Genomic DNA, 12161 nt, shown 5'->3' on the forward strand with positions numbered 1-12161 from the left:
AAAATAAATTTATGAATAAAACTAATGTAAGAACTGCATGAATCTGATATGAAACTGACAATTTACCGTCTATTTTATTTGCCTTTAAGGGCAAATAGAAGAGCGCTGCAGATTTTACTCCAATTATAGTTTTGTAGTACATCGCTACACGAGGTACCCGAAAATAAATTTATGAATAAAACTAATGTACAAACTGCATGAATCTGATATGAAACTGGTGTTAGAAGGCCGGCAATGCACAGACGGCTTCTCCGATAGCACTTGTCCATGAGCACTTAACATCAGAAAAAAATATGTGTTCATAAAGTTTAAAATAAGAGTTTTCGTGCTCACGCTCACTAAAAATACTTCCGCGATAATGTCATAACTAAGTCTATAATTTACAGTAACGACCATGAAGCATATATGTATTATAAAGATTCATATGGCAAAATTCACAGATAATTTTCCTCGCAATTTCCTTACCTTGTAATTTAAGTTCAGATTTATAACATGACGTCATACGTAAATGCGAACATAGACAATTGGTACATATTTATGTGGTTTTTTTTCTACAAATCTATGCATTTATAATTAGCTTAAGTTTCAGTGGAACTAATATTTTTTAATGTAATACAGAAGGCAAACGGTCAGGAGGAAGACACTCACAATGCCAGAAAGCTCGCAAATGCGATGCTGGAATCTTCACAATTTTACGGGCACCTTTCTCTTTGATTACAATACTTTATTGTACCTCGATAGAACGAGTTAACATACAATCTAGTCTATACAATATTTATGGCTAATGATATTATGTTGGCTTATTTTTACAATACTAGTAAACTTAAACTAAGGTAATGTTTATAATATTAGTGTTCAATAATGTTTTGACACTATGTTCGTGTGCGCGCGATACAGCACTTGCAGTTTATTACACTAGTTCTAGTAACTCAAAATGTTCTGTTGTCTTTAGGCATCTTGTTCCTATTGTATCAAGAAGTTTGATAGCTTCAGCATTCATATGATTATGTAGCCTGTTGAATTGAGTTAAGGCAAACCGTTTCACTGTATTTAGGATTGAATCCATATTAAGTTATAAATGTTAATAGCAAATAGAAAATAACAATTTCTGACTGACTTTACAAATCGCTAAGCTGCTGCTGCTTTTAATGTTTAATTATATATTTTTAAATTCAATGTAATTATAATTTAAAATATCTTACTTCTTCAATCCAGAATATCGGTGCTAGAGTATTAGGTAGCTCTCTGAACAGTTCCATTTTGTCGGTTTGAATTAATTTTAAGCTGAATTGAACTCGTTGCCTAGCAACCATTGGAGTCCCCGTTATCTAAAAAAATGGTAATCTGTAATGTCGGCTCGCGGACGATAGTATACGTGACAACGCTATAACAAAACATTGATCAAATCATTGCAAGTGATTCTCCTGTGTCTGACACACACTGTCGACTAAAAGGGTCTAAGGGCAACCCTCACCATGTTTTCCTTCACCGTTCGAGCGAATGTTAAATGCGCACATAGGAAGACAGTCCATTGTTGCCTGGGATCGAACCTACGACCTCAGGGATGAGAGTCACTTGAAGCCACTAGGCTGACACTGCTCTGATAAATCATATGTAGTTAAAGTAATATTTACGTATAAGGTTTAGAAATTTTGCGAGTAACATTTCCTCACAAAAGCGGTAGTGTCTTCTCAAAGATGCCACAACTCTTCTGCCAGTTAAAGAGCGTATATAGAAATATAATCTTACCGGTTCAAAATCAATGACAATTTCATGCTCACTAACATCCGGTCTAAGACCTTTTACATTTTTAAGCAACTCCGGGTCACAGTCGTAGTAATGCGGCAGTGATACGAAGAGTGGAGCACCCATACACTTTGTCATGTCCATTAGACCCTTGGGCGGACATTTCTCGGGACTTTCGCAATAGCACTGCAGGTCAGGATCGTTAGCCAAGTCTCCAATGTTAGCGATATAACGATTCGTCTTGATTCCTTGGTAGGACGTTTTCTTTTGGTACCAGGGCTTGAAAGATCTGGATACAATCAAATAAGGATTAAGGCAAGCATATTTCGTCTGTAAATTGTAGAATTTGTTTAGGTTTCTGGCTTGAGATTTATACGTTGCAGTCAGGTAAGAATTGACATGAGCTGCCAACCCTAGTAAATATAATACTTATATATAATAATTGGTGTGTTTATGTTTATACCCTCTGTCTTCTTTGAAGGAACTTTTTTTTATTGAAAATAAATCAGTCTGGTCACAAATTCTATCTATGGGAGAGTTACGAGAAATTTTATTTTTAATTGTATTACAGAGAACAGAGAAGTCTTGTTTAAACTAAGTTATGTTTATGTTTAGTCATTAGTGTTACTTTGTGTTTATTTTTTATGTTATAGTTTTGATTTTGTGTTTATATTATTAAACGTAATTAATGACCTCGTTTATCATGTAAATGTCAATATCAAAATTGTTATTTTAGTACTTATGTTTTTTTAGAAGAAAATTAAAATACCTGCATAAATCACCAGCAAAAGATTCAAGTCTGTCGAATTCGGTCAAAAATGGCGGGAAAACGGTCCCGTCAGTGCCTTCAAGCTTATTGCAGGAGTCCCGCCACACATCTTGTTCTGTTTTATCATCAATGGCAATCACTTTACCGACATCCATCACATTTTTGATTCCTCGCAAAACAGTTACCACGTGTTTGTCAACTGTTCCGTTTCGCTAAAATATTTTTTATTTCTCTAAAATTATAAAAGTTCAGGAGAAACACCTTACGCAAAAGGAGCCATACTGTAGAACAGTAGACTAGGAGGTAGTACTGTAGAGTAGGACAATAACATAGCAAAATATATTATACTCCTTTTGATATGTTATTATTAAAAATATGGAATTACAGTGGCTTTATTATTATTGATATTAGTGTGAAAAATCATATAGCATCAAGAATAATTACAAGAATGATTAACTTTGTAAAATCCTTAATCAAGTACAGAGAGAACTTTTTTCGTAAGCAAACTTATTGTACCATAATCGCAAGTCGAACTTACCGCCTGTGTAACTGTCGACAAAATAGTTTTGGATAACCAAAGAGTGAAGTTGATTAATGGACCCTAAAGATATCAAATAAACGTGTTGGACATATCCTAGATAAATATTTGTATATGTGAAAACTCTGTTCAAAGTGGACGCCGAGCGAACTCACAATCGACCAAATATACTGTGTTAACCGAAATTATGTCAAAACTCCATCCAAATTGCTTCCACTTTCACCGTATTCTCCAGATTTTGCCCCCAGCGACTTTTCCCTGTTCTCAGTCAGCAACAGAATGCTTGCAGTAGTAGTTGATAGTAATTTTGCGCTGATGAAGAGGTAATCGCCGTAACTGAAGCTTATTTTGAGGAAGACAAAACGCAATATAAAAATGGTATCGAACATTTTTATGACCGCTTTCACCGTTGTATCGCTCTCAAAGGCTATTAATAATCAAATCAAATTCTATAAAAAAAGGATTTTTTTCTAAGCCTACAAACTTTTCAGCCCACTATATATATCAATATGCTTTATACTCACCATACCAAAAATAGAAAACTTGTATTGATTATTTGGTTCGAAAATGAGACGATCGGCAGCTTCCTTCTTTATTGCTGTACAGACAGCTTTAGGAGCAAATTCTGTTTTAGCGCAGTCTATGTTAAGCCCACGGAAAAGTAAGTCCAGAGGTTTGACTTTCATGAAAATAGTTTCGGGTTTGTCAAAAATACCATTAAAAGCTTTTCCCAACATATTTAACATTGCTGGTTTGTCTCGGGAAACTATTGTAGCCAAGGTCTGTAATTATTTTGAGAAATCTATATTATTCCTTAATCTTATTTCTGTATATTAATTGGGTAAGGCAATTAAATTATATCAATAACGATCATATCATAGATTGGAAGATGGAGAAAGAAGACAATATAGAGAAAAGTTAAAAGTTCGGCAACGCGCGGGACAATGTGAGTGTTCATGGGCAGTGGTATCACTTATCATCAGAAGAGAGAGTTTGATATTCTTACAAGCATAAATATATGAGGCAGAATAATTTCCTCTTCTCCTGTCAGACCCGGTCCAGACAATTGTTTCTTGAAGTAGAAAGTATCTCGCTTTTTGTAGCTGACTGTATCGGTCGCTTCATCATCGTTTAGCTCGATTTTCTCCTTCCATTCTCTGTAAAAGATATATTTAGTATCTGAACTAGTAAATAGTAGTTTTATATACTATGGTATTTGTATTAGGCCGAATGTATTTTGGGAATTATATACAAATAAGAACGTAAATTAAAAAAAAGGATAACTCTCAAAACTTTACAGGTAATAAATATTGTGACGGGATCAAAAATGAATATAATTATTTTCTCAGTAGTAGTATACTTGTTTAAGAACTGAAAACATTAAACAATTTCGATAACATTAAATTCAAATGTTTTCAAACGTGATTAACGCGTTCTATTTACTATATGTACTATTCCTTATATAAGCATATTACAACTGGACATGTAGGAAATATTTTGTTTACGCTCATATTAAATTATACATGTTCAATTAGATAAGCCTAATGACTTGAAATAACAAAATGGAGTAGATTCACTACTGAAATGCATATGCAGATGACGCAATAGAACTAGAGGGGAAAAACTGGAAGAATGTTGCTCAAAACAAAGAGAAATGGAAAAATATGGAGGAGGCTTTTACACTAAATGGCGTCATACAAAAAAACTTACCACTAAAATTCCAAATAAAATTCAAAATAATTTATTCATATAGGTAACACAATATACACTTATGAACGTCAAAAAAGAAATGTATATAAAATACTTCTAATTTTACATTTACTGCCAGTTGGAAGTGAAGGTTCAGGAACTGGCAATAAACTGGCTAAAAATAAAACAAAAATCGAACTTAAAATTTTTAGAATAATACTAATACGAACTACTCATACTAAGAAATGTAAACTTACAAATTTTGTTTGGATTCATTAATAAAGCTAAAATAAAAATTTGATAAACCACTTATTGCTCCAGCAATTTTGGTGTCTAGAAACATCGCTAGAGACGAAAGAAAGCAAGGCAATGTCCTTGTTCTTAGATAATAGGACGAGCTTTGGTATATGATGCTGCTTGTGTGGGACACGTTAGCCCCGTCTATTGTCTCACAAGTATAAAAACGGCCAACGACAGAACGAAAAAGAATAAACATCTCAAATCAAGAGTCTTTAGTACAAATTTGATTTTGTTCCCTTTGGAGTAGAGACTAATTAAAAATTTAAGATAGTACATGTGACTCTGCTGCTTTCTACAAATAAGTTTCGCAATATTCCAAGGAAATACTGCCAGAATTAAAAGTGCACTGCCACAACGAAAACCTTCTAAATTTATTTTAATTTTATATTTATTTATTGGATATGTACGCTGAGAATGTTGTAAATGCTGTATATTGGTGATTTTTTTATAGAACAAGAGCCAAATGGACAGGAGGCTCAACAGATGTTGAGTGATACACTCATAATAGTCCGTTGCCGGCCCCGTCCGTTCATCCCCTAAGTCGAATTGTCCCGCTCCTAAACAAGACTGCTATGGTTACATTAATACAAACCACAGCGGTTTCCTAATGCAACATATTCTGATTATATTATATTATTTTGTATACTAAAGAGAAAAAAAATGTTTCGGAATTAGATCAGTGGTAGCTGGTAACAAATAGTCTTGGAAATTAATATAAATTTTGCTTAATTACATAAATGTAACTAAATGTTATGTAAGGATAAAGTTCGTGTGTATTTCCACGGAAAACCCTTGTTTCAATCTAGTTGTAGTAATTACGTACACCTGTGTCGACCCTTGTAATCGTTACTAAAACATTGCTCTTATAAGTCAAAAGTTTTACAACGGTGAACATTCTAATGTATTTACACGCGTGGGTTGAATAGGCTTAATATTACATGTTAACTTGGGTATTAGATAATATTATATACCCATTTTCTCATGTTAAAATAGCCTTGATATATTTGAATTTAAACAGGCAGATGTATTGATTTACGATAGTTTTCTTCTAATAGACACATTAATCTATTTGTTAATTGTACTTACTAATACTCCGTAGGTGTTATATAAATATGTATGATATTATAGATGAGTGGTCTCAATAAAAATACATAACTTACGGCAAAAGAACATTTGAAACTAATCAAATATTTTTCTCTAGATTATTCTGTAATTCAATTTAACACTTTATATTAGAGAAAGTCATTTACTTAGATCGCGAATGTTTTAGACAGAGACAATATTTATATATTATTAATTAGTACATATGTTTTTGATTTTAACAGAGTACATAGTATTAAAATACTCATTGTATAATGCAAAGCCTAATAATTGTATTATAATATAGCTGCAATATGTATCAATACCAAATTACAACTAATGATATATACATTTAATATATTTCAGATCGCCTTTGTTTAAAATATTTATGTAACTAAAAAAAAATTGTTAACCGTCTTTTTATCGGATGGAGGGAAAACGAGACGCCTAAAAAGGACCGTGCAGCCTATGAACAACCATTTTAGTAGATGTGTTGCTGGCCTTCGAGGGAGGAGTATCTCCCACAGAATACCTCAACTGGGAGTCGATTCCATTCGATCCGTTTCAGCTCGTTATTTCGCAAAAGAAACTGTCTTGTAAATCAGACCGTAGAAGACTTCCAGCCATCAAGGTGTTTATTTGCAATCAAAATGATAATAAACGAATATATATGGTTTTCAGAAGCCTATTTATTAGTTCCTTCAGATATAGCAAACAAAGTTTCTTTTATTACATAAGTATTCAAAAGATGATAGTTTGATAAGAAAAGTGAGAAATTAAAACTTGGTTTTCCGCCGTCAGAATGTCGATATCGCTATCAGATTCACATTTCGTCCAGAAATTTTACTTCTGCTTTCAATATGAAAATCATATTGATTTAAAATCGTCACTTAAAAATTGGGTTCAAGTGCACAGGCGGCTGCTGGTAGAGAGGACTGGTGACCACAGAGCTGGTGCTTTCCTCGCTCAACGAATACGAATACAGGTATGCTATACGGACCAAACATTTTAAATTTGTTTTAATTTTTTATTTAAATATATAATACTAAACCATTCCCATTGTTAAGGTTAAAATCCATCAAGTCAGTTGTGACAAAATTATTAATTATTTTAACCGACATAAAAGATAATTCTAATATTTAACCAGGTAATCTAGTGTGTGAGATCCAATAAAAAACAGATCTTAAGGAACAAAATCAGTGAAAAGGTAACAAAAAGATCAGTAAAGTAAGACTGAGGATTGATCTGCAGAGAACTTAGGTATGTATACACAAGGGGAACGAACAATTTTTATTTTAAATACATTAATCTTATAGTAAATCCTAGCAAGTATTATTTTTGTATGTTTTGTATCTTTTTTAAATAGGCAATGGTGATCGGGCTTTTCACTTTGTACGAACGCTCAAGCCAGTAAGCCAACTCTGCTTAGGTGTTCTGTTACTCACTCGAAATAATATGGTCCAACTTCTTTGACGATCGGGATCGCACCCTTTTGAACTTCTTCGTGGTTTGTGTAATTAAACAAGTACACTTTGAAGTCCAAAGCGAAGGGAATTGTCTCCCACATTTTGCGGACATCCGTTTTCTTCGAAAGAGCCATTTCCTATATAAAGTTAATTAAAACTGTGTTATTATATGTAATCGTACTGGGGCTCAGTATTATAATTATATGAATAAGTCAATTCCTGGTAAAAAATTACAGGTTGGTAGGCAGAGTTCGTTTACTTAAAAATGATTAGTGAAAAAAAGATTACAGGAATTCTGTAGTGAGTTGTATAGTTTTAGAATGAAAATCATCATCGCAACATTTGATTTAATACAAGAAACATGAACTTCCTAAAATTAAGAAGATAAAAGAGAAGAAGATATTTAATCATGAACTTAATCTCATTTGCAAAAAAAGCGGGTACTATTGAGGGTAGAACAAAATTGCGAGATTCACTCCACGCTAATTAATTATTAAAATTTCATTTACTTAATTAAAATCGACCTTAGAACGAAAATTTTCTTAGGTGCCCGTTTTGTTGACAGTTTTGTTTACAAATTCGCAATGTACCTTTTTCAGTTGTCCCTTGAGAATAGTAGGAAACAGAACCCAACCAAAGAGAATGCCGAAAATGGTTGCCCCCATACATCCTGCTGCTATTTTCATATGCTTCGGTAGATTCATTGCTGCACTGAAATAAAAATCAAGAAAATAAAGGTCTTATCGGTCTATCGCGAGCTTTTGGTCAAATCTTCTATGGAATCTAGAACAGGTTTTAAATTTAAAATATCGGCTTCTTGACTTGTAGTAATATTGAAAGTTATCGTCAGTTGTACACGACGAATGAAGGCCATTAGTTTGATTTCGAGTGATAAAGTAGATGTTAAATAACTCGTTAACAGGTATGAAGATGCACGCTCCCATAGGCCATCAGAACTTTGGACATACATATTATGAAGACAGTAAATAAATAGATAAAGATAAAATTAACTAGCGGATCCCGATCATACAAAACAAATCGAATAATGTAAATCATTCTCGACTCCAGTTGAACACAAAAAATTATCAAAAACTGAGCCGTTTAGGAGTTTAATTAAGAACAAATGCATTGAAGATTTATATTACATATATATATATATATATATAATTTATATAGCAGCTGTTTATTTACTGTATATATATAACCTAGATACTGACTGCAGTGCTATCTGCCGGACAGAATTGTGAATCTAAACCATCCAGGGCGCCAACCAATCCAATACAAAAAAATAATTTAAATAGGTCCAGCCGTTGTAGAGGAGTTCAGTGACACAGTACACACGCACAGTAGAATTATATGTGTAAATATAAGAATTGAGCTAAAATTTTCATAAAAAACTGTTGCGTACGAAAATATATTTTCAGTATTTTAATAAATAAGCTTATTTGATATTCTTGGAAAAATAGATAAAAAGCTTCTCGACTTATGTTTAGAGGTCTTTTCAGAGGTCAAATAAAGTTAATAAGTTCTCGCAGGATACAAACAATATGATTATAAATGACAAGGACTGTTTTGACTTGACTGTGTCTAATCCTGGCCTATTATCTTCCACCAGAGACAGTAATGACGTCGTGTTTGTATGAATTTTTGTTGTAGTTAAGAAATATCACTATTGATCTCGATTCTGAATTATCTTGTTTACCGTTTTTTGCTACATCCATTTTATTAGCCACTACAAGAAGCGATGGTAATAAAAACTTTAATTTGTAATGAATATAGTTATAAATCTTATTATAGTATTGATTTCAATTTAGAACCGAAGCTTTTATATAATTCGTAATCGATGTTACCTTCAATGACAAGGAAAATCGATTTAATAGAAATTACAATGCAAAACGTAATTTTTTTTTTAATGTATAAATCCGATGTTACATTCTCACGGTGAGAAATGCGCTAACTGGAAATAATTATAAAGCTATTATATTTTTCTTTATTTTACTTACGGCTTACGACAATTGACATTAACTAACATTAATCAGGTTATCACAAATTGGACCATACCCTTAAACCAATCTGTTTCATTCAATAATAAGTAGTTAATTGGCTGATATGTACACTATCTTTCTCTTCCCTATCAAAATACACCACTTTCGCATATACCAATACGTTATATTATCTATTGACATCAGTTTACACAACATTCATTGCTAAAAGTATATTATATATTTATTATACAGTAATTTATATAAATACAATTTAATACTAGTGAATAAACAAAATTTATTGTATTAAAAAGAATAAACACAAACGTTTTTGTTAAAACAGTAAAAGCTTTCAATATAAGCCGCGTTATACAAAGACTTTACAGGAATCGTAGACAATATAACCGTACCTGAAGTCACAGATATTTGTAATTTCTATAGGATTTCCTTCACCGAACGAGCAGGCATTAATGGCGGAGATAAATTGATCCTAAAAATACTTTAGTATTTTATAAAATCTTAATTATTTTATACTTACCGGTATAGAGATTTAGAACATATTTTTCAAGGAATAGTAAAATATTTTAACAATACAACGACAAAGAATTTTTGTACATATCTAAAAATAATAACTATTGGAATACTTTGTAAGATTTTAAAATATATTTTATAGTACAAATTAGATCTCTCGTTAATCCGGCATAATTGTTTTACAGGAATCGTAGAATATGTAATATATTCTAAATATATATATGTTCTAAATCTCTATACCGGTAAGTATAAAATAATTAAGATTTTATAACATACTAAAGTATTTTTAGGATCAATTCGACTTAGGGTCCTTCAAGAAAAGAGCGTACAAATTCTTAAAAGGCCGGCAACGCACTCGCGACTTGTCCATGGGCGGCGGTATCACTTAACATCAGGTGAGCCTCCTGCCCGTTTGCCCCCTATTTTATAATAAAAAAAAAAACACTTAACAAAGGTCGACTATATGATCACGAACAGAGATTTTATTCAAAAGTCTTTATCCTATCATAATCACCTTTCAATATTTATGCCTATTTGGATGTAACTTCGTACTATTAGAGGTACATATAAACCACTTTTTATTAATAACGGATCTGCAGTTTTTGGTATTACTCCGCTTGTTATACCTAAAGCCTCAATAAATCCAGCACAAAAATATTTTTTCAACTTAAAGACTAGTAATCCTGTGGAAGTCGTGGTAGCGCAGTCAACCATAGGAACGTTCTCAAAAGGAGAACATTTACAACCGTTACTGCAAAATTTTCTTTGATACTCCGGATCTATTTATCCTAGCATGATTTTACATATGTTACGACATATAACATATTATTCACTGCCAATGTTTCTGGTAATTAAGACGTTTTAACCTGATGTTGAATGGCAAAAAATCAACAAAATAATCACATGCCATCAAGAGATTACATACATGCTTATTAGAAAAAATATAGAAAACCGACTCCAGCACTAAAGGATTGTAACATCGCTGTTAGTTATGTATTCACTAGTTTAGAGTTTAATACAAAACAAAAGACAGTGTACAGATAAGCGTATCATGATGTGGTTTGGAAAATCTAAGGTCAGAAAACGACTTTATTTAATATGTTGTAAATCGATATTTATTATTAGATACTCTATAATTTTATACTAAAATCTTTGTTTTTAAAATACGTACGTGACCAGTCACTTCAGTGTGGCAGCTGTTAGGGCACTTGGAAAGTATTGCAAACCCGCCCGGCTTAGGCGGGTTAACTACAGCGTACAGTCGACTACAGACGTGTTTTAGAAAATTACACTTTTTACAAATCAATTTGAAGATACAGGCATTTTGTATTGAATACACATACCACTTGTGTATTCTAAATAGATAATTCGGAAAATTTATAGTAATAACAAAACTTAAATTATATAAAACTATACATGTTTTACAATAATTGAAAATAGAAACACTATACGTTATTACCTAAGTAAGACTGAAAATGTTTAGAAAATGAAAAACGGCTAAATATAGAAAGTTGCCAATACTTTTATTGTTTTTCGAAGTAATCTCCGTTCCTCTCTACAGATCGCCGCATTCGATGGAACCACTGAGAAAAGCAGTGGGCCCATTCTTTCTTAGGGGTCTCTTCTTAGGCATTATCGTATGCTTTCACCGTATCTTCAGGGCTCATAAAGTGAATACCTCGAATTTTATCTTTAGTTTTTGGAAATAAATGAAAGTCGCTGGGCGTCAGGTCAGGACTGTATAGCGGATGACTCATTATCTCGACACCTGCCATAGTCAAATATTCAACATTACAATGTAGTATATAAAACAAAGATATATATTTGTATTCTTTTGAGCGGTATAAAGCAAGGGTTAACTTAAGGCGAATTTTCAAATTTATTTTTTATGAAGCAATGAAGTGTTTTCTGCTCGATTGTACCAGTAACGCCCACTTATTGAATACAAGAAAGGCGTCTATTTCCCTAATTGAAAATAAAATTTCATGCAGTTTAGCACCTGGCTTAATTACTCTTTTAATCTATTTAGAAATAATGAGTATGAATAATGAACTATGAAT

At 32.4% G+C, this 12161-nt stretch overlaps 1 protein-coding gene across 1 annotated transcript; it reads right to left on the reverse strand.

Annotated features, from left to right (window-relative positions):
- Positions 1-949: 949 nt before the first annotated feature.
- On the reverse strand, positions 950-11289 carry LOC123711602 (sensory neuron membrane protein 1-like). The gene is made up of 9 exons (XM_045664222.1): positions 11273-11289; positions 8179-8299; positions 7568-7725; positions 4060-4210; positions 3578-3835; positions 2516-2727; positions 1750-2035; positions 1203-1328; positions 950-1013 (listed from the first exon to the last, which is right to left on the reverse strand). Exons 2-9 carry the CDS (start codon positions 8290-8292, stop codon positions 1005-1007), a joined length of 1314 nt encoding a protein of 437 aa, XP_045520178.1. The 5' UTR covers positions 8293-8299; positions 11273-11289; the 3' UTR covers positions 950-1004.
- Positions 11290-12161: the final 872 nt, after the last annotated feature.

This window comes from Pieris brassicae, chromosome 1, assembly GCF_905147105.1.
Source record: "Pieris brassicae chromosome 1, ilPieBrab1.1, whole genome shotgun sequence".
Taxonomy (NCBI): Eukaryota; Metazoa; Arthropoda; class Insecta; order Lepidoptera; family Pieridae; genus Pieris; species Pieris brassicae.